The sequence below is a fragment of the Oncorhynchus clarkii genome, chromosome 4 (genome assembly GCF_045791955.1).
Source record: "Oncorhynchus clarkii lewisi isolate Uvic-CL-2024 chromosome 4, UVic_Ocla_1.0, whole genome shotgun sequence".
NCBI lineage: Eukaryota > Metazoa > Chordata > Actinopteri > Salmoniformes > Salmonidae > Oncorhynchus > Oncorhynchus clarkii.
The window spans coordinates 88,046,011-88,073,490 of record NC_092150.1 but is presented as its reverse complement, the minus strand read 5'-3'; the positions used below and the strand labels follow the sequence as shown (position 1 = coordinate 88,073,490).

The following is a 27,480-nucleotide window of genomic DNA, read 5'->3' as shown; positions in this document are numbered from 1 at the left end:
CAGAACTCAATTCTCCTCAACTTCACTCGGGTAACTTTTCCCAGAGAAATATGTCTGTTTTCAGTCTGTACTGGTTTCGCCTTGCTCTCCTCCTCCTCCTCCTCCCTTCCTGCCTTGCTCTCCTCCTCCTCCTCCTCCCTTCCTGCCTTGCCCTTCTCAGTCTGTTCATCTAATCTTTGCTGACGGGGACCACCCGTAGGGAAGCTAAAGGGGGAGGATAGACAGATTTATGGATGACAGAGGAACATGAGTTTCCATGTTCCGAAGAGGGGCAGTTTCAACATGGCATTAGCCGTGTTCATTGAGAGTGGTGGTTCATCCTTCCTTTCCTCTTCTGTGGTTCCTCTGGTTGTCCAGGAGAAGAATGGAGGGATGGAGGGAGAAGGAGGAATATGTCCCCAAAACGTTTCCATGCCAGTGGCAGTGTTCCATTCCAGGAAGAGACAGTTCCTAGCTGTCCTGCTTTTCCCCGGTGGTCTGGTCCGGGAGGTCAGGCGCTGCTATACGTGTCCAGGCTTGGAGAGGTAGGCGATGAGGGCCACCACCACCCCAACGTAGACCCCTGTCCCGATGGTGATGGAAAGGGCCGCTAGGAACAGTGCCCTCCGGGACGCGATGCTCGCCAGCGGGAAGTCACCCTTCGTCACCGCCTTACTGGTCTGGAAGAAGGAAAGAGAGGAAAGAGAGAGATGAGTGAGATATCGCCTTGGAAACACAATAGAACTGTGGAAAAGCTCATCGTGGATTGTGGGTTTGAAAAATGGCAGTTAGGAGTCTTGTCATATGATGTAAGACATGTGAAAATGATAGTTAGGACTAAACAAGTCTTGGGACATAAGATTTTAAAACTGGCAATTAGGAGTAGTCAAGCCTTGTGCGATACAGGTAACTGCCAAAATAAAGGAAACCCTTGAGTAAATAAAGGAAACCCTTGAGTAAATAAGGGAAACACTTGTGTAAATAAAGGATACAAAGTATATTGAAAGCAGGTGCTTTCACACAGCTGTGGTTCCTGAGCAATTAACACCCCATTATGCTTAGCATAAAAATGTATAAAAAAGCTTGCCCATTCTTTTGGCTATAGGATGAGGCCCCCCTCCGCAAGGCACGAGCGGTCACTGAATGATCTGATGAGCACGGAAACGATATAAACCATATGCCATGGCCGTCTCAGTTACCAGATCTCAACCCAATTGAACACTTCTAAGAGATTCTGGATTGGCGCCTGAGACAGTGTTTTCCATCACCATCAACGTAGAATGTTAGACTAACAGAACACATAGAATGTTAGAATGTTAGACTGTCAGAACACATAGAATGTTAGAATGTTAGACTGACAGAACACATAGAATGTTAGAACGGTAGACTGACAGAACACATAGAATGTAGTCAGCAAATAATGTGTTAGCCCTGATAATGCAGTCGGTGAATAATATGTTTGCCCTGATAATGCAGTCAGCGAATAATGTTTTAGCCCTGATAATGCAGTTAGCAAATAATGTGTTAGCCCTGATAATGCAGTCAGTGAATAATGTGTTAGCCCTGATATTGCAGTCAGCGAATAATGTGTTAGCCCTGATATTGCAGTCAGCGAATAATGTGTTAGCCCTGATAATGCAATTAGCAAATAATGTGTTAGCCCTGATAATGCAGTCGGTGAATAATGTGTTAGCCCTGATAATGCAGTCAGCAAATAATGTGTTAGCACTGATAATGCAGTTGGTGAATAATGTGTTAGCCCTGATAATGCAGTCAGCGAATAATGTGTTTTCCCCGATAATACAGTTAGCAAATAATGTGTTAGCCCTGACAATGCAGTCAGCGAATAATGTGTTAGCCCTGATAATGCAGTCAGTGAATAATGTGTTAGCCCTGATAATGCAGTTGGTAAATAATGTGTTAGCCCTGATAATGCAGTCAGCAAATAATGTATTAGCCCTGATAATGCAGTCAGCAAATATTGTGTTAGCCCTGATAATGCAGTCAGCAAATAATGTGTTAGCCCTGATAATGCAGTTGGTGAATAATGTGTTAGCCCTGACAATGCAGCCGGTGAATAGTGTGTTTGCCCTGATAATGCAGTCGGTGAATAATGGGTTAGCCCTGATAATGCAGTCAGCGAATAATGTGTTAGCCCTGATGATGCAGTCAGTGAATGTGTTAGCCCTGATAATGCAGTTGGTAAATAATGTGTTAGCCCTGATAATGCAGTCAGCAAATAATGTGTTAGCCCTGATAATGCAGTCAGCGAATAATGTGTTAGCCCTGATAATGCAGTTAGTAAATAATGTGTTAGCCCCGATAATGCAGTCAGCGAATAATGTGTTAGCCCTGATAATGCAGTTAGAAAATAATGTGTCAGCCCTGATAATGCAGTCGGTGAATAATGTGTTGGCCCTGATAATGCAGTTAGCGAATCATGTGTTAGCCCTGATAATGCAGTAGGTGAATAATGGGTTAGCCCTGATAATGCAGTCAGCGAATAATGTGTTAGCCCTGATGATGCAGTCAGTGAATGTGTTAGCCCTGATAATGCAGTTGGTAAATAATGTGTTAGCCCTGATAATGCAGTTAGCAAATAATGTATTAGCCCTGATAATGCAGTCAGCAAATATTGTGTCAGCTCTGATAATGCAGTCGGTGAATAATGTGTTGGCCCTGATAATGCAGTTAGCGAATCATGTGTTAGCCCTGATAATGCAGTCAGTGAATAATGGGTTAGCCCTGATAATGCAGTCAGCGAATGTGTTAGCCCTGATAATGCAGTTGGTAAATAATGTGTTAGCCCTGATAATGCAGTCAGCAAATAATGTATTAGCCCTGATAATGCAGTCAGCAAATATTGTGTCAGCTCTGATAATGCAGTCAGCAAATAATGTGTTAGCCCTGATAATGCAGTTGGTGAATAATGTGTTAGCCCTGACAATGCAGTCGGTGAACAATGTGTTAGCCCTGATAATGCAGTTGGTGAATAATGTGTTAGCCCTGATAATGCAGTCAGCAAATAATGTGTTAGCCCTGATAATGCAGTCGGTGAATAATGTGTTAGCCCTGATAATGCAATCAGAAAATAATGTGTTAGCCCTGATAATGCAGTCATCGAATAATGTGTTAACCCTGATAATGCAGTCAGCGAATAATGTGTTAGCCCTGATAATGCAGTCAGCAAATAATGTATTAGCCCTGATAATGCAGTCAGCAAATATTGTGTCAGCCCTGACAATGCAGTCGGTGAATAATGTGTTAGCCCTGATAATGCAGTCATCGAATAATGCGTTAGCCCTGATAATACAGTCAGCAAATAATGTGATAGCCCTGATAATGCAGTTGGTGAATAATGTGTTAGCCCTGATAATGCAGTCAGGGAATAATGTGTTAGCCCTGATAATGCAGTTAGCAAATAATGTGTAGCCCTGATAATGCAGTTGGTGAATAATGTGTTAGCCCTGATAATGCAGTCAGCAAATAATGTGTTAGCCCTGATAATGCAGTCAGTGAATAATGTGTTAGCCCTGATAATGCAGTCAGAAAATAATGTGTTAGCCCTGATAATGCAGTCATCGAATAATGTGTTAACCCTGATAATGCAGTCAGCGAATAATGTGTTAGCCCTGATAATGCAGTCAGCAAATAATGTGTTAGCCCTGATAATGCAGTCAGCGAATAATGTGTTAGCCCTGATAATGCAGTCATCGAATAATGCGTTAGCCCTGATAATACAGTCAGCAAATAATGTGATAGCCCTGATAATGCAGTTGGTGAATAATGTGTTAGCCCTGATAATGCAGTCAGTGAATAATGTGTTAGCCCTGATAATGCAGTTAGCAAATAATGTGTTAGCCCTGATAATGCAGTTGGTGAATAATGTGTTAGCCCTGATAATGCAGTTGGTGAATAATGTGTTAGCCCTGATAATGCAGTCAGCGAATAATGTGTTAGCCCTGATAATGCAGTCAGCAAATAATGTGTAAGGATGGAAACAATGAATTATCACGCTGTAGAACTAAAGCCTGTCAGACTGTTGATTTATTATGAGGTAACATTAGGTCATTAGATCATGGCCCCAGATGTGATGCTACTGAAGCTCATAGTTATGTGTTCCTATAAACCCTGGCATAGAAAGTGAAAGTTGTGGGCAAATGATTTTGCTGAGGAAAATGAATGTCACTCAAATTACTGATATAGTCAAAAACTGGGTCATAAAAAAACTGCGGTCAATTTTGGCCAAATTCTGTCCTGTCAATCTCAAACCCCAGGCTGTAGTGACACCGCAACACTGCAATGCAGTGCCTTAGACCGCTGTGCCACTCGGGAGGCGAAACTGATGAATTTTGATAGGGATTGACGCACCGGTGCGACCAATAGACTCTAGGGGATTTTAGACTGAGTTTTAATGTGACAGCAGATATCTTTATTTGGTCTACACACACACACACACACACACACACACACACACACATGCACACAGACAGACAGGGGACTGATCAATGTTGAAGGGCAGTGGACCCACACAATAAAGGCCCTAATTGAATTTCTTTAATGAAGCCGTTTCTTAAACAGCATGTAATTGATTAATCAATCCGTAGCTCGGCTTCAGATTCATAATTATGTTGTAGCGTGAGGCTGGTCTCCCTGTGGACAGACTTACAATGCTGAGTGTCAGGCTTAGAGGGACGTAGTGAATGGACGGAGTGTGTGTGTGTGTGTGCGTGTGTGTGTGTGTGTGTGTGTGTGTGCGCGTGTGTGTGTGTGTGTGTGTGTGTGTGTGTGTGTGTGTGTGTGTGTGTGTGTGTGTGTGTGTGTGTGTGTGTGTGTGTGTGTGTGTGTGTGTTTCTAACTGAACAAACTGTGTTGGCAGAAATTGAATAATATAAATTCAAAAGGAGAGAAAAAGCTCATTTCCTGCTCTCTGCAGGTGAACTGGACTGGGGAGAGATGTACAATGCTCAAGTTGTTTCGCCTCCCTAAAGAGGCATCAAAGAGAAACGCCCATAAGATCTATCTAATAATGTCTTGTTTTGGGCAGTTAGGGTTCTGCCTTCCCTCCATACATCCAAGCTAGTGTTTCTATGTAGTTCCCCTTCATGCTTTCTAAGGTACCTTCACTAAACCCTGCCTGGAGGTGTATTCAGATCTACTGGCTTGGACGAACCGTCCTCGAACAAAGCACTGGATATGTAGTAGTAGACAGAAGATTGTATTTCTTTTGATGATTCAGCAGAGGTGTCCGCACATCCGTTTCAGTTCCTCTTAAAGTCTTTTTCGCTCAGAAAGAATAGGGCTTAACATAAATTGTAACAAAATGCCGAAAGAACAAGATTGAGATTCTTCAAGGTAGCCAACGTTTGCCTTGATGACAGGTTTGCTCACTCTTGGCATTCTCTCAACCAGCTTCATGAGGTTGTCACCTGGAATGGTTTTCCAAAAGTCTTGAAGGAGTGCCCACATATTCCAACTCATACACAGCGCCTTTAGAAAGTATTCAGACCCCTTGACTTTTGCCACTTTTCAATCATGTTAGCACACCTGAAAACTGTTGTTCTGATTAAAGAAGCAATACAACTGGCCTTCTTAGAAACATTGAGTATCTGGAGCATCAGCATTTGTGGGTTTGATTACAGGCTCAAAATGGCTAGAAACAAAGAACTTTCTTCTGAAACTCATCAGTCTATTCTTGTTCTGAGAAATGAAGGCTATTCCATGTGAGAACTTGCCAATAAACTGTGTGTGTATGATAGTATGAGTTCTGTGTATGCATACCTGTGTATGGCATTACCTGGATGTGTACATTGTTGTGTAACAGTGTGTGTACATTGTGTGTGTACACTGTGTATTACAGTGTGTGTACTGTACATTGTGTATTAGAGTGTGTGTACATTGTGTGTAACATTGTGTATATTGTCTTGTACAGTGTGTGTGACTAGTGAATAAGAGTACCTCTATGAGTAACTACAATGTTCACATTTTTCCCTGAATCCTTTTGAGAAGTAAACTTCTGAAGAGAGAGAGAGAGAGAGAGAGAGAGAGAGAGAGAGAGAGAGAGAGAGAGAGAGAGAGAGAGAGAGAGAGAGAGAGAGAGAGAGAGAGAGAGAGAGAGAGAGAGAGAGAGAGAGAGAGAGAGAGAGAGAGAGAGATTTCAATGCATCACTGCATTGATTAAATAACCATCATTTTTTTGATTATGACTCATGAGTTTATTTAGACTCAGAATTTATTATAATTCAGAGTTTATTAGCAAGATAAACTCTTTGGGTATCTTATTTGCATTATCAATTAATAAATTGCAGTCTATAAACTCAGAAGCAGCACAGTTTGGAGGTTGTGCTTTTCTAAATCTGAAGGCCGCATTTATCAAAATATATATTCCAACAAAGCACCGGGGTCTATAAGAAGGGATCATCTCAGACTCAGATACTCTAGTCACTGTATTATCAGTCTCTATATGTGTGTATCGAGCAGTGAGGGGATGGTGATTCAAACCGTAGAATAAACTTCAAAGTTACTAAAGTTAAATAGTCTCTCTCTCCAACACCTCTCCCTCTCTCTTTCTGTCTCTCTCTCCCTTCACTGTAGGGACAAGTCATTCATACCGTAGCTCTAAAGTTTTGGATTAAGGAGTCTGAAGTTTTTACACAAGTTGTAGCTGGCTTGACGCCGGGCTGATTGTGGAAATATTGTCATGGATGTTGCTCTCTTACTTAGGGCTACTAGTCACAGATACATAATACTTAGGGCTACTAGTCACAGATACATAATAATTAGAGCTACTAGTCACAGATACATAATACTTAGGGCTACTAGTCACAGATACATAATAATTAGAGCTACTAGTCACATATACATAATACTTAGAGCTACTAGTCACAGATACATAATAATTAGAGCTACTAGTCACAGATACATAATAATTAGAGCTACTAGTCACAGATACATAATACTTAGGGCTACTAGTCACAGATACATAATAATTAGAGCTACTAGTCACATATACATAATACTTAGAGCTACTAGTCACAGATACATAATAATTAGAGCTACTAGTCACAGATACATAATAATTAGAGCTACTAGTCACAGATACATAATACTTAGGGCTACTAGTCACAGATACATAATAATTAGGGCTACTAGTCACAGATACATAATAATTAGAGCTACTAGTCACAGATACATAATACTTAGGGCTACTAGTCACAGATACATAATAATTAGAGCTACTAGTCACATATACATAATACTTAGAGCTACTAGTCACAGATACATAATAATTAGAGCTACTAGTCACATATACATAATACTTAGAGCTACTAGTCACAGATACATAATAATTAGAGCTACTAGTCACAGATACATAATACTTAGGGCTACTAGTCACAGATACATAATACATTTGAGAAGTAAACTGAGAGAGAGAGAGAGAGAGAGAGAGAGAGAGAGAGAGAGATTTCAATGCATCACTGCGTTGTCTGTCGTACAATATTTTGTAGCCAATTTGACATTTTCTCAGCACATTGTTTTCACTGAGGAAATGTACGAGTCTGCTGTTAATGATAATGCATAGGATTTTCCCAAGGTTGCTGTTGACGCATATCCCACGGTAGTTATTGGGTTAAATTTGTCTCCACTTCTGTCTATTGGGGTGATAAGTCCCCAATGTTAAAGAGTGTTAAAGAGTTTTAGTATAGCCAATTGGAATTTGTTGTCTGTATATTTGATCATTTCATTGAGGATACCATCAACACCACAGGCCTTTTTGGGTTGGAGTGTTTTTATTTTGTCCTGTAGTTCATTCAAGGTAATTGGAGAATCCAGTGGGTTATTTTTAATAGTTGATTCTAAGATTTGTGTTTGATCATGTATATGTTTTTGCTGTTTCTTCTTTGTTATAAAGCCAAAAAGATTGGAGAAGTGGTTTACCCATACATCTCCATTTTGGATCCGGCTCTCCTCTCCCTCTCTCCATCTCTTCATCTCTCCCTCTATCCTCCCTCTCTCCATCTCTTCCTCTCTCCCTCTCTCCTCCCTCTCTCTTTTCATCTGAGCAGTGGGTGGGCCTGTCTGCCAAGTGGGTGGTCCTATGCCCTCCCAGGCCCACCCATGGCTGAATCTCTGCCCAGTCTTTTGAAATCCATAGATTAGGGCCCAATTAATGTATTTCAATTGACTGATTTCCTCAGTTTGCTATGCCTCATTTTCAATTAATTAATAATGAAACTCAGTTCAAAGTATCTCTCTTTTTCAAACAATCATTGCAGAGCTGGTTACAGGGTGCTTGATCCTGGTTTCTCCTGTGGGTTGCTCTAGTTTGGGAGTGTCTGCTAGATGAATGAATGTAACATAAATGTTGAGAGGCTTCACTGCAGGTAGATTGTATTATTGCATTTCAGCTTCTCCAGTTGAACACACAGATTTGTATTGCATTAGACCATCTACATCTCTAGTGAATACTTACAATGAATTGGATGCATGTTGTATAGACGTTCACCTCTTGCAGACATCACAGTGTACATAGAGATTCTATCATCCATTTATTATTGGGTCTCTGTGGCTGCCTGAGGTTAGTTTGTGATCTGCATCCCTGACTAGGTATTGATGATGCAGTCACACACACACACACACACACACACACACACACACACACACACACACACACACACACACACACACACACACACACACACACACACACACACACACACACACACACACACACACACACACACACACACACACACACACACACACACACACACACACTGTTATCTGCGTACCCGGCTACAAGTATTGATCATGCAGGCATACTATAATCGTCCAGAGCACTTTGATGGAGAGGGTGTATTGTATGTGTTCAATTAGCCTACTGCCGAGGGCCATTGTCTCTCCAATGGAATATGGATGAAGCCAGCCCTGAGACAGCTCTGAGACAGCCCTGAGCCAGCCCTGAGCCAGCCCTGAGACAGCCCTGAGACAGCCCTGAGCCAGCCCTGAGCCAGCCCTGAGACAGCCCTGAGCCAGCCCTGAGCCAGCCCTAAGACAGCCCTGAGACAGCCCTGAGACAGCCCTGAGCCAGCCCTGAGCCAGCCCTGAGACAGCCCTGAGCCAGCCCTGAGCCAGCCCTAAGACAGCCCTGAGCCAGCCCTGAGACAGCCCTGAGACAGCCCTGAGCCAGCCCTTAGACAGCCCTGAGCCAGCCCTGAGACAGCCCTGAGCCAGCCCTGAGACAGCCCTGAGACAGCCCTGAGACAGCCCTGAGCCAGCCCTGAGACAGCCCTGAGCCAGCCCTGAGACAGCCCTGAGCCAGCCCTGAGACAGCCCTGAGACAGCCCTGAGCCAGCCCTGAGACAGCCCTAAGACAGCCCTGAGACAGCCCTGAGCCAGCCCTGAGCCAGCCCTAAGACAGCCCTGAGCCAGCCCTGAGCCAGCCCTGAGCCAGCCCTGAGACAGCCCTGAGCCAGCCCTGAGCCAGCCCTGAGACAGCCCTGAGCCAGCCCTGAGACAGCCCTGAGACAGCCCTGAGCCAGCCCTGAGACAGCCCTGAGCCAGCCCTGAGCCAGCCCTGAGACAGCCCTGAGCCAGCCCTAAGACAGCCCTAAGACAGCCCTGAGCCAGCCCTGAGACAGCCCTGAGACAGCCCTGAGCCAGCCCTGAGCCAGCCAGGAGACAGCCCTAAGACAGCCCTGAGACAGCCCTGAGCCAGCCCTGAGACAGCCCTGAGCCAGCCCTGAGACAGCCCTGAGCCAGCCCTGAGACAGCCCTGAGACAGCCCTGAGACAGCCCTTAGACAGCCCTGAGACAGCCCTGAGACAGCCCTGAGACAGCCCTGAGACAGCACTGAGACAGCCCTAAGGCAGCCCTGAGCCAGCCCTGAGACAGCCCTGAGCCAGCCCTGAGCCAGCCCTGAGACAGCCCTGAGCCAGCCCTGAGCCAGCCCTGAGCCAGTCCTGAGACAGCCCTGAGCCAGCCCTGAGCCAGCCCTGAGCCAGTCCTGAGCCAGCCCTGAGCCAGCCCTGAGACAGACGAGATATTGGTTATGCTACGTATTCTAAACTGTATCAGACATGCGTGTGTTCTGATCTGGACCTAACACCTTTTTTTGCACTATTGGTTAGAGCCTGTAAGTAAGCATTTCACTTTAAGGTGAAATACCTGATGTATTCGGAGCACGTGACGAATAAACTTCGATTTGATTCTTTAGCAGGAGCGTGGGGTGCTAAGAGGTATCTCTAAAACGAACGCGTCCATAACAGAGCAGTACGTTATTATAATTTTTTAGGTGTCCACAAGTTTGAACCTATATTTGCAATAACAGGGGACACGGGCTGAGATCCCTGTGAGGTGAGATGGAAGGTGTGTATGGTGAGACATTGGAATAGACTGTTGGATATGCCAACTGCCAGACTAGCTAATACAGTTGTTCTATGGAATTATCCATAGGGGGAGGAGCCTGAGCAACTGAAAGGTCTGACCCTTTTCCAAGAGTCTGACTGTGAACATCTGTACGAAAACCAAATGGTTGACATAGACATGATTAAAAAAAACAACTGTTGATGCAATATGACAACAACAAAAAATGGGCGGAGGGGATTTAATATAAACGCAAATTGAGAACCTTTTGTGTGATTAAGGATGCATTCGTGTGTGAGAGATATGTTAGGTATAACCTACCTAAAAGCAAGGGATAGCTATGTGCACAGGGAAGATCAGGGATATTGCCTATGCGTATTGAAACAGTTCAGATCAGGGATAGTGCCTCTGCGTATTGAAACAGGTCAGATCAGGGATAGTGCCTCTGCGTATTGAAACAGGTCAGATCAGGGATAGTGCCTCTGCGTATTGAAACAGGTCAGATCAGGGATATTGCCTCTGCATATTGAAACAGGTCAGATCAGGGATAGAGCCTCTGCGTATTGAAACAAGTCAGATCTGGGATAGTGCCTCTGCGTTTTGAAACAGGTCAGATCAGGGATATTGCCTCTGTGTATTGAAACAGGTCAGATCAGGGATAGTGCCTCTGCGTATTGAAACAGGTCAGATCAGGGATATTGCCTCTGCGTATTGAAACAGGTCAGATCAGGGATATTGCCTCTGCGTATTGAAACAGGCAAGATCAGGGATAGTGCCTCTGCGTATTGAAACAGGTCAGATCAGGGATATTGCCTCTGCGTTTTGAAACAGGTCAGATCAGGGATAGTGCCTCTGCGTATTGAAACAGGTCAGATCAGGGATAGTGCCTCTGCGTATTGAAACAGGTCAGATCAGGGATATTGCCTCTGCGTATTGAAACAAGTCAGATCAGGGATATTGCCTCTGCGTATTGAAACAGGTCAGATCAGGGATAGTGCCTCTGCGTATTGAAACAGGTCAGATCAGGGATAGTGCCTCTGCGTATTGAAACAGGTCAGATCAGGGATAGTGCCTCTGCGTATTGAAACAGGTCAGATCAGGGATAGTGCCTCTGCGTATTGAAACAGGTAAGATCAGGGATAGTGCCTCTGCGTATTGAAACAGGTAGGTATTGTGGTGAAACAGAAGAGGAAAGACTATGTAACTATTGGGACCTTGAAGAAATAAAGAACGACACTCATGTTATCCTCTATTGCCCTTTCTACCATGATAGACACTTGCTCTTATCCAGAAAGCACAGCAGATATACCCTGGCATTATGTGGATGAGTGATGAGGAGACAGACCACCAGATATAACCTGGTATTATGTGGCTGAGTGATGAGGAGACAGACCACCAGATATACCCTGGTATTATGTGGCTGAGTGATGAGGAGACAGACCACCAGATATACCCTGGTATTATGTGACTGAGAGATGAGGAGACAGACCACCAGATATAACCTGGTATTATGTGGCTGAGTGATGAGGAGACAGACCACCAGATATACCCTGGCAGTATGTGGCTGAGTGATGAGGAGACAGACCACCAGATATAACCTGGTATTATGCGGCTGAGCGATGAGGAGACAGACCACCAGATATACCCTGGTATTATGTGGCTGAGTGATGAGGAGACAGACCACCAGATATACCCTGGTATTATGTGACTGAGAGATGAGGAGACAGACCACCAGATATAACCTGGTATTATGTGGCTGAGTGATGAGGAGAGAGACCACCAGATATACCCTGGCAGTATGTGGCTGAGTGATGAGGAGACAGACCACCAGATATAACCTGGTATTATGTGGCTGAGTGGTGAGGAGACAGACCACCAGATATACCCTGGCAGTATGTGGCTGAGTGATGAGGAGACAGACCACCAGATATAACCTGGTATTATGTGGCTGAGCGGTGAGGAGACAGACCACCAGATATACCCTGGTATTATGTGGCTGAGTGATGAGGAGACAGACCACCAGATATACCCTGGCAGTATGTGGCTGAGTGATGAGGAGACAGACCACCAGATATAACCTGGTATTATGTGGCTGAGTGGTGAGTAGACAGACCACCAGATATACCCTGGTATTATGTGACTGAGAGATGAGGAGACAGACCACCAGATATACCCTGGTATTATGTGGCTGAGTGATGAGGAGACAGACCACCAGATATACCCTGGCAGTATGTGGCTGAGTGATGAGGAGACAGACCACCAGATATAACCTGGTGTTATGTGGCTGAGTGGTGAGGAGACAGACCACCAGATATAACCTGGTATTATGTGGCTGAGTGGTGAGGAGAAATTGAAATGTGTTTTTTTTTGTCCATTGTGTATTTCCGTTTGCTGAATTTTTAGATGAATCCTGGGATAAAAGAAAAAAGGATACCTATAAATACATTGTAAAATAATATTGATCTTGTAAGTGGCTAATGATGTGTGTATATAGATTGTTTATAGGCTTGTCTACCATATGAATCTTCTCTTTGTGCTAGACTGGGTTCAAGTGACTTCTGTTGATTTTTTACCTTTATTTTTTCTGTATGTAAACAACAAAAGAAAGACAGAAAAAGTAGAATTAACAAAATCAGAGCGAGTCCACAGCCATAAGCCAGAGGTGCCTGGGTACAGGTGCACATATTAGGACATGTATGTATGTATGTACAGTGGGGCAAACAAGTATTTAGTCAGCCACCAATTGTGCAAGTTCTCCCACTTAAAAAGATGAGAGAGGCCTGTAATTTTCATCATAGGTACACTTCAACTATGACAGACACAATGAGAAAAAAAAATCCAGAAAATCACATTGTAGGATTTTTTATGAATTTATTTGCAAATGATGGTGGAAAATAAGTATTTGGTCACCTACAGACAAGCAAGATTTCTGGCTCTCACAGACCTGTACCTTCTTCTTTAAGAGGCTCCTCTGTCCTCCACTCGTTACCTGTATTAATGGCACCTGTTTGAACTTGTGATCTGTTTACGATCAACTTTCACTGGAGCAGCAACCACAGCCTCCCAAATGCTGTTCAAAGAAGTCTATTGTCTTCCCTCACTTTAATTCTCACGTTTGAGAAGGGCCCACAAGTTCTCAATAGGATTTAAGTCAGGTGAGGAAGGGCGCCAGGTTATTATTGGGGCATCTTTGAGGCCCTTGCTGGCTAGCCAAGCAGTGGAGTACTTGGATGCATGTGATGGAGCATTGTCCTGCATAAAGAGCATGGCCTTCTTGAATGCTGAGGACTTCTTCCTGTACCACTTCTTGAAGAAAGAATCTTCCAGAAACTGGCAGTAAGTTTGGGAGGTGAGTTTCGGTCCATCTTCAACCCGAAAAGGTCCGACTATCTCATCCTTAATGATAGCAGCCCATACCAGCACCCCTCCTCCACCTTCAGCACCCCTCCTCCACCCTGAGCACTTGACACCTTGTACCTCAGGACACTCCAGGTAGGTTGTACCTCAGGACACTCCAGGTAGGTTGTACCTCAGGACACTCCAGGTAGGTTGTACCTCAGGACACTACAGGTAGGTTGTACCTCAGGACACTACAGGTAGGTTGTACCTCAGGACACTCCAGGTAGGTTGCAGTTCTGGAATATGGTGGCACTGGAGGATAATGGGTTCCTGGTAGCTTGATGTTTAATTCTTCACAAGTATTTAGCAGTTAATTTGCACATTTTCTTCTCCATGCAGGGATCACATACACATGTTAAAAACCTCTTAAGGATCGGACCTTTTTTTCAATTTTTGACTAAAATGACATACCCAAATCTAACTGCCTGTAGATCAGGACCTGAAGTAAGGATATACATATTCTTGATACCATTTGAAAGGAAACACTTTGAAGTTTGTGGAAATGTGAAATGAATGTAGGAGAATATAACACAATAGATATGGTAAAAGACAATACAAAGACAGTTTTTTGTACCATCATCTTGAAATGCAAGAGAAAGGCCATAAGGTATTATTCCAGGCCATGCGCAATTTAGATTTTGGCCACTAGATGGCAGCAGTGTATGTGAAACGTTTTAGACTGATCCAATGAACCATTGCATTTCTGTTCAAAATGTTGTATCAGACTGCCCAAATGTGCCTCATTAGTTTATTAATAACTGTTCAAGTTCAAAACTGTGCCTCTCCTCAAACAATAGCATGGTATTATTTCACTGTAATAGCTAATGTAAATTGGACAGTGCAGTTAGATTAACAAGAATTTAAGCTTTCTGCTCATATCAGATATGTCTATGTCCTGGGAAATGTTCTTGTTACTTACAACCTCACACTAATCGCATTAGCCTACGTTAGCTCAACCGTTCCGCGGTGTCCCACCGATCATGTAGAGGTAAAAAAATGCCCTTCTTCTGCCATGCCCCTCTCCTGCTGCTTCACTCAAAGTAGATTGACAGGCTGAAGGAATCAGCCATCTCTAAACACATCTCTAATCATTAGACTAGATAATTTCCTATAATTACTGAGGAAGAACTAAATAAGCTGCTAAGATAATTCACAGACAGCCAAGTTCCGTCTGCCTGCCAAGTTCCGGGGGTCACACAAACAGATGAGGAGACTAGATGTTTAGCCTTCGTTAATAAGACTTCACACTTGAGATGGATTTGGCCATCAACAGCCTGGCTGTGTTATAGCCCTGAGAAGTATAAAGCACTGATGTGTCCAGGTAACAAGTGTGTGCAGTGGAGGAAAAAGTACTAAATTGTCCAATCCTGAGTAAAAGTACAGATACCTTAATAGAAAATTACTCAAGTGAAAGTTACCCAGTAAAATACCACTTGAGTAACAGTCTAAAAATATTTGGGTTAAACTATACTTAAGTATTAAAAGTAATAGGAATTGCTAAAATGTACCTAAGTATTAAAAGTTAAAGTACAAATCATAAACAAACCAGATGGCACAATTTTCATTTATTTTCATTGACGGATAGCCAGGGGCACTCCAACTCTCAGACATAATTTACAAACAAGCATTTGTGTTTAAAACGTATTATGGCTGCAGGGGCATTATTGAGTAGCTTGGATGAAAGGTGCCCAGAGGTACCCAGAGTAAACGGCCTGCTCCTCAGTCCCAGTTGCTAATATATGCATATTATTAGTAGTATTGGATAGAAACACTCTGAAGTTTCTAAAACTGTTTGAATGATGTCTGTGAGTATAACAGAACTCATATGGCAGGCAAAAACCTGAGAAGAAATCTAAACAGGAAGTGGGAAATCTGAGGTTGGTCGATTTTCAACCCAGCTCCTATTGAATACACAGTGGGATATGGATCAAGTTGCACTTCCTGTGGCTTCCACTAGATGTCAACCGTCTTTAGAAACTTGAATGAAGCTTCCAAAGAGCTCTGGATGGGAGCTCTTTGAGTCAGTGGTCTGGAAGAGAGCCAGGTCCTGGTCACGCGCATTTCACATGATAGCGACCTGCGTTCCATTGCTTCTCTACAGACATAGACACAGACATTCTCCAGTTGGAACGTTATTGAAGATTTAGGATAACAACATCCTAAAAATTGATTCTGTAATTAGTTTGACATTTTTCTTTGACATGTGATATAACTCTTTGAAGTTTTTGTCCGTCGTTCGGCTGGACCTGCACGAGTATTTGGATATGTGTACTAAACACGCAAAAAAAAAGTAGCTACTTGGACATAAATAATGGACATTATCGAACAAATCAAACATTTATTGTGGAACTGTGATTCCTGTGAGTGCATTCTGATGAAGATCATCAAAGGTAAGGGAATATGTATAATGTAATTTCTGATTTCTGTTGACTCCAACATGGCGGATAATCTTTTTTATTTTTCTGAGCGCCGTCTCAGATTATTGCATGGTTTCTTTTTTCCGGGAAGTTTTTTTGAAATCTGACACAGCGGTTGCATTAAGGAGAGGTATCTATATTTCCATGTCTAAGAATTGTATTTTCATCAACATTTATAATGAGTATTTCTGTAAAATGATGTGGCTCTCTGCAATATCACCGGATGTTTTTGGAACTAGTGAACATAACGCGCCAATGTATACTGAGATTTTTAGAAATATAAATATGCACTTTATTGAACAAAACATACATGTATTATGTAACATGAAGTCCTATAAGTGTCATCTGATGAAGATCATCGAAGGTTAGTGATTCATTTTATCTCTATTTGTGCTTTTTGTGACTCCTCTCTTTGGCTGGAAAAATGGCTGGGTTTTTCTGTGAGTTGGTGGCCACCTAACATAATCGTTTGTGGTGCTTTTGCTGTAAAACCTATTTGAAATCGGACACCGTGGTGGGATTAACAACAAGATTACCTTTAAAACGGTATAAAATACATGTATGTTTGAGGAATTTTAAGTATGAGATTTCTGTTGCTTTGAATTTGGCGCCCTGCACTTTCACTGGCTGTTGTCATATCGATCCCGTTAACTTAATTGTAGCCCTAAGAAGTTTGAATGAGTCTGCCAGATTAGAGTGTGTGAATTGTACCATTTTCCTGTCAAAATGTAACGAGTACATTTGGGTGTCTGGGAAAATGTATGGAGGATAAAGTACTTTATTTTCTTTAGGAATGTAGTGAAGTAAAAGTTGTCAAAAATATGAATAGTAAAATAAAGTACAGATACTCCGAAATAACTATTTAAGTAGTACTTTAAAATAGTTTTACTTAAGTACTTCACACCACTGGGTGTGTGTTATAGCCCTGAGAATTAGAAAGCACTGATGTGTCCAGGTATTGACAGGTGTGTTGCGTGTTAATTACATTTTTTAAAATTACTTTGGTGCATTTACATGTACAGTGCATTCAGAAAGTACTCAGACCCTTTGACTTTTTCAAAAAAAAAATACATTACAGCCTTCTTCTAAAATGGATTAAATTACTTTTTTCTACAATCTACACACAATACCCCATAACGACAAAGCAAACACAGGTTTTTTGACATTTTTGCTAATTTATACAAAATAAAAACAGAATTATCTTTAGGTATAATTTACACTTGACTGCATGTCAGAGCAGAAACCACCTCATGAGTTCAAAGCAATTGTCCGTGGAGCTCCGAAACAGGATTGTGGCACAGACCTGGGGAAGGGTACCAAAAAAGTTCTGCAGCATTGAAGGTCCCCGAGAACAAAGTGGCCTATATCATTCTTAAATGGAAGAAGTTTGGAAACACCAAGACTCTTCCTACAGATGAGCAATCAGGGGAGAAGGGCCTTGGTCAGGGAGGTGACCAAGAAGCTGATGGTCACTCTGACAGAGCTCCAGAGTTCCTCTGTGGAGATGGGTGAACTTTCCAGAAGGACAACCATCTTTGCAGCACTCCACCAACCAGGCCTTATTGGTTGAGTGGCCAGACAAAAACCACTCCTCAGTAAAAGGCACATGACAGCCCGCTTAGAGTTCGGCAAAAGGCACCGAAAGATTCTCTGGTCTGAAGAAACCAAGATTGAACTCTTTGGCCTGGATGCCAAGTGTCATGTCTGGAGGAAACCTGGCACTTTTTTCACCAAACTTAAATCAGTGTTTCATCTAGAAATACGTTTCACATTGCAATACATGTTCATAAAAAGTAATTGTCTTTCGAAATGCAATACTCACATTATTTGTAATATGATTCTCTTCTCTTTTGTTAAAAGACATTTAACTATTACATAGTCTGACTGCTCTCAATTGATGCTCTTAATTACTTTAACATTTAGTAAATGTATTGATTTCACATGTAAACTGGTTTTCTACAAGTTAGAATACCTAACAATAAGCTGCAGACGATACTATTTACCAGGAGAGTTTTCATCAATATTTTTTTTATTTACCACCACAAACCGATGCGGGCACTAAGACCGCACTCAACGAGCTGTATAAGGCCATAAGCAAACAAGAAAATGCTCATCCAGAGGCAGCGCTCCTAGTGGCCGGGGACGTTAATGCAGGGAACTTCTTCTGTTTCTCCAATGCAGGAAAACTGAAATCCGTTTTACCCCCAAAAAACTACACCACCTTCACTCCACACACAGAAACACACACAAAGCCCCCCAACCCCCCTGCAAATATGACCATAACTCTATATTGTCCTGATTCATTCTTACAAGCAAAAACTCAAACAGGAATTACCAGTGAGAACATTGAGGAGGTTACCACATCAGGCACCGGCTTCAATAACAAGTGCATCGATGACGTCTTCCCCACAGTGACCGCACGTATATCCCAACCAGAAGCCATGGATTACAGGCAACATCCACACTGAGTTAACCTTTCTGATCTCCCCATCCCGGATCCGGGATCGTGAATACAGACTCAAGCTCATTACCATAACGCAACGTTAACTATTCATGAAAATCGCAAATGAAATGAAATAAATATGCCATCTCTCAAGCTTAGCCTTTTGTAAACAACACTGTCATCTCAGATTTTCAAAATATGCTTCTCAACCATAGGAAAACAATCATTTGTGTAAAAGTAGCTAGCTAGCGTAGCATTTAGCGTTAGCATTAGCGTTAGCATCCAGCACGCAAGATTTCAACAAAAACATAAAAGCCTTCAAATAAAATAATTTACCTTTGAAGAACTTCAGATGTTTTCAATGAGGAGACTCTCAGTTAGATAGCAGATGCTCAGTTTTTCCAAAAAGATTCTTTGTGTATTAGAAATAGCTCCATTTTGTACATCACATTTGGCTACCAAAAAAACCCGAAAATTCAGTCCTCAAAACGCGAACTTTTTTCCAAATTAACTCCATAATATCGACTGAAAACATGGCAAACGTTGTTTAGAATCAATCCTCAAGGTGTTTTTCACATATCTCTTCGATGATATATCGTTCGTGGAAGCATGGTTTCTCCTCTCAATCAAATGGAAAAATACTTGCACATGGCTTTGCGCACCAGTTTCGACGCAGGACACCAGGCGGACACTTGGAAAATGTAGTCTCTTATGGTCAATCTTCCAATGATATGCCTACAAATACGTCACAATGCTGCCGACATCTTGGGGAAACGGCAGAAGGTCTAAGCTTATTCCTGTCGCATTCACAGCCATATAAGGAGACATTAGAAAACAGAGCTTCAGAAATTCTGCTCATTTCCTGTTTGACGTATCATCTTGGTTTCGCCTGTAGAATGAGTTCTGGGGCACTTACAGACAAAATCTTTGCAGATTCTGAAACTTCAGAGTGTTTTCTTTCCAAAACTGTCAATAATATGCATAGTCGAGCATATTTTCGTGACAAAATATCGCGCTTAAAACGGGAACGTTTTTTATCCAAAAATGAAATAGCGCCCCTAGAGATGCAACTGGTTAAAGGCTAGAGTTGCTGCTTTCAAGGAGCTGGACACTAATCCGGATGCTTATAAGATATCCTGCTACAAACTTGGACCAGCCATAAAACAGGCAAAGTGTCAAGACAGGACTAAGATCCTACTACGCCGGCTCTGACACTCGATGGATGTGGCAGGGCTTGCACATTATCACAGCTTACAAAAGGAAACCTAGCCGCGAGCTGCCCAGCCATGCAAAATTACCAGACAAGCTAAACGAAGCAAACAATACTGAACCATGCATGAGAGCACCAGCTGTTCCAGATGGCTCTGTGATCACGCGGTAAGACCTTTAAACAGGTTAACAATACCAGGACACGTACTCAGAGCATGCGCTGACCAGCTGGCAAGTGTCTTCAATTTCATTTTCAACCTATCCCTGTAATATCTATAATACCAACTTGTTTCAAGCAGCCCGCCATTGCCCCCGTGCCCAAGAACACCAAGATAACCTGCCTAAATGACTATCGCCCCATAGCACTCACATCTATAGCCATGAAATACTTTGAAAGGCTGGTCATGGCTCACATCAACACGATCATCCCAGTCACCTTATAACCATTCCAATTTGCATAACGCACCAACAGATCCACAGATGACACAATCTCAATTGCACTCCACATTGCCCTCACCCGCCTGAACAATAGGAATACCTAGAGTACCAATCAAAAGTTTGGAAACACCTCAAGAGTTTTTCTTTATTTTTATATTGTAGAATAATAGTGAAGACATCAAAACTATGAAATAACACATATGGAATCATTAAACAAATCAAAATATATTTGGGATTTTAGATTCTTCAAAGTAGCCACCCTTTGCCTTTGACAGCTTTGCACACTCTTGGGATTCTCTCAACCAGCTTCACCTGGAATGCTTTTCCAACAGTCTTGAAAGAGTTCCCACATATTCTGAGCACTTGTTGACTGCTTTTCCTTCACTCGGCGGTCCAACTCATCCCAAACCATCTCATTTGGGTTGAGTTCGGGTGATTGTGGAGGCCAGATCATCTGATGCAGCACTCCATCAATCTCCTTCTTGGTCAAATAGTCCAAACACTGACCGGAAGTGTGTTGGGTCATTGTCCTGTTGAAAAACAAATGATAGTCCCACCCAGCGCAAACCAGATGGGATAGCGTATCACTGCAGAATGCTGTGGTAGCCATGCTGGTGTGTGCCTTGAATTCTAAATAAATTGCAGATAGATTTTGAGAACTACATAATGAAAATGTATGTATGTAAAGTAGAAACATAAAAAGTATGCTTTACTAAAATTGAGTTGGCCAATACAGTCCTGTAATACCATAAAATAGGCCAATACAGTCCAGTAATTCTGTAATATAGGCCATTACAGTATTATAGTACTGTAATACTGTAATATAGGCAATTATAGTACTGTAATACTGTAATACTGTAATATAGGCAATTATAGTACTGTAATACTGTAATATAGGCCATTACAGTCCTGTAATACTGTAATATAGGCCATTATAGTACTGTAATACTGTAATATAGGTCATTATAGTACTGTAATACTGTAATATAGGCCATTACAGTCCTGTAATACTGTAATATAGGCCATTACAGTACTGTAATACTGTAATATAGGCCATTACAGTACTGTAATACTGTAATATAGGCCATTACAGTACTGTAATACTGTAATATAGGCCATTACAGAACTGTAATACTGTAATATAGGCCATTACAGTACTGTAATACTGTAATATAGGCCATTACAGTACTGTAATACTGTAATATAGGCCATTATAGTACTGTAATATATGTAATTGACGTAGCAGCCACTTTAATCCAAAGTGACAACAGTCCAAGCATTTTGGTATGAGACCCCACTGGGAATTGAACCCACAACTCTGGTGTTGTTAGTGCCATGCTGTTATGAACTGAGCCATGTACATGGCCACTACAATACATAAGTACAATACAATACACGATTACAGTACAGGTGGAAGATGTATGATTGCCATTCCCATGAGCGTGACACCCTCCTTCAGGCCATGGACGAGGGATGCAATGATTTCAATCAAGACCTATTTCAGGATTGGATTCGCTGTGCCAAACGATTCCACCCCCACAGATTTTGACCAGAACCTATGGCCAAGTACTCAAGACAGGCTTAATGCTACTGCCTGCTAAAAATTATATATTTAATTTGATTACATTGTGAAATATGTCCTCAATTATGGAATGTTGATGTTCAGTGTATTACCTAATGTGAAAACAGTGTAATGTACTGTAATTTACAGACTCGACAGCCTTGGTTTCTCAAATGATTGCCTCGCCTGGTTCACCAACTACTTCTCTGATAGAGTTCAGTGTGTCAAATCGGAGGGTCTGCTGTTCGGACCTCTGGCAGTCTCTATGGGGGTGCCACAGGGTTAAATTCTTGGACCGACTCTCTTCTCTGTATACATCAATGCGGTCGCTCTTGCTGCTGGTGAGTCTCTGATCCACCTCTACGCAGACGACACCATTCTGTATACTTCTGGCCCTTCTTTGGACACTGTTAACAACCCTCCAGGCAAGCTTCAATGCCATACAACTCTCCTTCCGTGGCCTCCAATTGCTCTTAAATACAAGTAAAACTAAATGCATGCTCTTCAACCGATCGCTACCTGCACCTACCCGCCTGTCCGACATCACTACTCTGGACGGCTCTGACTTAGAATACGTGGACAACTACAAATACTTAGGTGTCTGGTTAGACTGTAAACTCTCCTTCCAGACCCATATCAAACATCTCCAATCCAAAGTTAAATCTAGAATTGGCTTCCTATTTCGCAACAAAGCATCTTTCACTCATGCTGCCAAACATAGCCTTGTAAAACTGACCATCCTACCAATCCTCGACTTTGGCGATGTCATTTACAAAATAGCCTCCAATACCCTACTCAACAAATTGGATGCAGTCTATCACAGTGCAATCCGTTTTGTCACCAAAGCCCCATATACTACCCACCATTGCGACCTGTACGCTCTCGTTGGCTGGCCCTCGCTTCATACTCGTCGCCAAACCCACTGGCTCCATGTCATCTACAAGACCTTGCTAGGTAAAGTCCCCCCTTATCTCAGCTCGCTGGTCACCATAGCATCTCCCACCTGTAGCACACGCTCCAGCAGGTATATCTCTCTAGTCACCCCCAAAAGCAATTCTTTCTTTGGCCACCTCTCCTTCCAGTTCTCTGCTGCCAATGACTGGAACGAACTACAAAAATCTCTGAAACTGGAAACACTTATCTCCCTCACTAGCTTTAAGCACCAACTGTCAGAGCAGCTCACAGATTACTGCACCTGTACATAGCCCACCTATAATTTAGCCCAAACAACTACCTCTTTCCCTACTGTATTTAATTAATTAATTTATTTTGCTCCTTTGCACCCCATTATTTTTTATTTCTACTTTGCACATTCTTCCATTGCAAATCTACCATTCCAGTGTTTTACTTGCTATATTGTATTTACTTTGCCACCATGGCCTTTTTTTGCCTATACCTCCCTTATCTCACTTCATTTGCTCACATCGTATATAGACTTGTTTCTACTGTATTATTGACTGTATGTTTGTTTTACTCCATGTGTAACTCTGTGTCGTTGTATGTGTCGAGCTGCTTTGCTTTATCTTGGCCAGGTCGCGGTTGTAAATGAGAACTTGTTCTCAACTTGCCTACCTGGTTAAATAAAGGTGGAATTTTTTTTTTTTTTTAAAAAGGACAATATTGAAACATTGGATTTGTTAATAGATTAAGTTGTTGTTAATTAAATCTTCTCTATTTAGTTCAATTGTGTAGTCTTTCGGTGATTAAACCAATGTACTGATTATATTTCACAGTAAACATATATTTTGGATCAATGGTTGTGAACGATATCTACCAACATTTTGTTTATGTAAAATTAAAGGTTTTGAAGGTAGTTTTTTTGTACTGAGAGTTTTGAAAATTCACTGCACACTTGTGAATATAGTTCCAAAGCGCTAAAAAGGAAACTGTAACCCCAAGAAGGGTGGTGAATACAGTGTGTGTATGTTAGTATGTGTGTGTGTGTGTGTGTGTGTGTCCTGCTTACCCCCTGGGAGAAGTAGAAAGCAGCGATGCCCAGGGGCCAGAAGCAGCATAACATGGAGAAGATGGCCAGACCCAGATGGTCTCTGGGTGGGATCACTATGAAGTTATCTTCACTCTCGCTGTCGCTGGAGCAGTCCGTCTGAAAGAGACAAACACTGTAAATATTAGTTCACCGCCGTTACAGTTCACATACTGTATATAACATGATGAAGTTGTCCTCGCTGTCTCTGGAGCCGTCCGTCTGGCAGAGGGGAGGAGGGGAGAGAGAAACTGTCAGGGGTCTCTCATTGATATAGTTAAACGATAGTTAAATCAACATTAAATAGTTATTCAAGTTTGAAGTTAAAACGATAGTTCAATCAAATACTAAAATCACATTTTATTTTTCACACGCTTGGTAATGAAGCCGGTGACTGCTGTGGTAAAACTCCCCAATGTCATCGTATGAATCCCGGAACATATTCCAATCTGTGCTGTCGAACCAGTCCGGTAGCTTAGCACCCGCTTCATCAGACCACTTCAGTATTGAGCACGTCACCGGTACTTCCTGTTTGAGTTTTTGTTTGTAAGCAGGGAAGTAGGAGGATAGAGCTATGGTCAGAATTTACAAATGGATGGCCTTGTACGTGTTTCTGTGTGTGGAATAAAGGTGATCTAGAGTTTTGTCACCTCTATTTGCACGGGTGATGTGCTGGTAAAAATGTGGTAAAACGGATGTCAGTTTCCTTGTATTAAAATCACCAGCCACGAGAAACAACGCCTCTGAATGTGCATTAACTTGTTTGCTTATGGCCCTACACAGCTCATTGAGTGTGGTCTTAGTGCCAGCATCGGTTTGTTGTGGTAAATGGACATCGACGAAAAATCTAAATGAAAGTAAATATTATGGTGTGCAACTTATCATGCGGTATTATATCTCAATCAAGCAAAAAAACTCAAAACTTTTTAACATTAGAGATCGTGCACTAGCTGTTTTTAACAAAGCGACAAACTCCTCCTGCCTTCATCTTACTCAAATCTGCTGTCCGGTATTGACGATGCATAGAAAAACCATTGAGACGCATGTCCATGTACTCGTTCAGCCACTACTCTTGAGAAACATAGGATATTACAGTTTTTTCAGGTAGGATAGGAGCTCCTATCCAGTTTGTTCTCCAGTGATTACACATTCGCCAATAGAACAGAGGACAATTTGCTCATCGACGTAGTCTGACCAGGGTTTCCGACTCGCCTGCGTCTCTTTTACCGCGGCTTTCTCTTTTGAGTCCCGGGGATCAGGGCTTCTCTTCCAGAGAAAGCAGAACGTCCAGAGCTGCCAACTTTTTGAAGTAGAAATATTTGTCCAAATTGAGGTTAGTAATCGCTGTTCTGATATCCGGAAGCTGTTTTCGGTCATAAAAAAAATGATGGCAGGTATATTATGTACAAAGAAAACTACGATTAGCGTAAAAAAAAAAAACACAAAAATTGCAAGCCCGTAAAACAGCTGCTATCCACTGCAGCGCCATCTCTGTCAGTTCACCCACATTACAGGGAGAGATATTAGATGGATAGTTCAAAAGATAACGTACTCATACAACATTGGTTTGGATTTAAAGGGACAGCTCACCCACACTACAGGAGGAACGATACACTGTTAAAGGGCAGTTCACCCATATTACAGGAGGAGAGATACATTGTTAAAGGGACAGTTCACCCACATTACAGGAGTAGAGATACACTGTTAAAGGGACAGTTCACCCATATTACAGGAGGAAAGATACACTGTTAAAGGGACAGTTAACCCTTAACTGACATTGCAGGGTCATATAGGGTGAATCTGAAATGACAATACTTTTTGGCCAGAGCTAAACACATTTTACATCCAATATCCTCATGTTAAATCCCCAATCCTCTAGGGAAGAGGCTAGCAATGTCCTGTGCCAGAATACAAGTTATATGACTGTGTGATGTATACCTGAACCATAAATCCTAGTCATTACAGAAGTCCTTTGTACTGTAGCTGGGAACTGGCGATTGGGGATTTATGATGCAAGGATTTTCATTTTTCATTTCCATCATCCCAGGAGTGACATTAACCCTTGTGCATTGCTGAGAGAAAAAAACTACATCCATTGTGTTATGGGTCAGATTGACCCGCACAGTTTAATTTAAACACACTCATGATAGTCAAAGTAAAAACACCCAAAACTTGATTTTGTCTTGTCAGACATTTCAGAAAGAAGAAATACAACAACATTTGATTTGAAAACAATATATTTAACTATTTTGTTAAACATATTTCCTTTCTCACAAACAAGCATTTTCTGTTTGGAGCTAATTTTTTTGAGTGTCTGTGTCAGAGATCTGCTGCTTAGCACTGAGAAAGAGAAAGCTTGGGAAAGCTCACTTTCACCAAAACGTAACTTTCACCAAAACGTAATTATAAAGTGCATCCAGAAGCAGTCAAAACAAAAATACATCAGAGACACTTGTTTATTTTGGACCTGTGCAAAGATCTATACACATGAAAACCTCCGGGTCAAAAGGACCCACAACATCCATGTTTGTATACAAAATCTACACAGACATTTCACAACACATCAGTGTGTCCGCATCTTAAAGTTAGGTTCATGACACTAAATGAGGAAAAGTTATTTAATTTAATGGAGAGAGAAAAAAAGAGCTTAACTAGTATTTTGGGTAACTCCAACGCGGAAATGGGTCAAATGTACCTGTAACATAATAAGAGACTTAAAATATAGTGTGTGTCTGTTCCAAATGGAACCCTATGTCCTATATAGTACGCTACTTCTGGCCAGGGCCCATAATGCACTATATAGCAGGGTTGTGTTCAATTCAGAATTTTGGAATTGACTCCCATTCAACTCATGAGTTGAAGTTCAAAATTGAATTGGCCACACCCCACAGGACGTAGAATTTGATTTTTTTTTTGAGTTTGAGTGACAGGAAATATCATTCTTAATTCAGTGAAATTCAAAGATATTCCAGTCAGTCGTAGAACATGAGAGTTTCATTGACTCTGACAGGTCACAACTTCCAGATACCAAAGTTTATATCACTTATCTCCGGAAACAATATTCACATACCCTTTTGACCTAAGTGCTTACAATAGCCAATTATATTTTCTCGACAACCAATGCCATTATATTAGACCGCATTGAGTTTTGTAATGACAGAGCAATTGGGCCCAAAAGTCCTTGCATCCAAAGCCCTCTTAGTGAATTTAAGGGTGGTAAGAAGCATCAACCACATCACATCTCTAAGCTTGTTGTGACAGGGCAGCCATTTTGTGTTGATTTTGAAAATGGGAACTAATGCATTCTGGGACATGTAGTATTTTCCCCCATATTGATAAATGAAATGTAATAACTTAGAATATCCACATACAGGTTTTGTTTTCCTTGATCATCACTTTTAAGTTTGTCCTGATAATCAATAGTTTTATATGTATTTACATAATGACATGTTTGATGTTTTAGACATGATGTACAGTTGAAGATGGAAGTTTACTTAGCCAAATTAATTTAAGCTCAGTTTTTCACAATTCCTGACATTTAATCCTAGTAAAACAATCCCTGTTTTAGGTCAGTTAGGATCACCACTTCATTTTAAGAATGTGAAATGTCAGAATAATAGTACAGAGAATGATTTATTTATTTCACCACATTCTCATTGGGTCAGAAGTGTACATACACTCAATT

General features: G+C 41.8%; 1 protein-coding gene across 1 annotated transcript in view; it reads right to left on the bottom strand.

Annotated features, from left to right (window-relative positions):
* Positions 1-500: 500 nt before the first annotated feature.
* LOC139407887 (synapse differentiation inducing 1-like) overlaps positions 501-27,480 on the bottom strand; it is an 81,499-nt gene continuing 54,519 nt past the window's right edge. The window contains exons 3-4 of the mRNA XM_071151762.1: positions 23,778-23,915; positions 501-659 (exon numbers count right to left, since the gene is read on the bottom strand). Of these exons, the coding sequence (XP_071007863.1) occupies positions 501-659; positions 23,778-23,915 (297 nt within the window). The remainder of the gene's footprint in view (positions 660-23,777; positions 23,916-27,480) is intronic.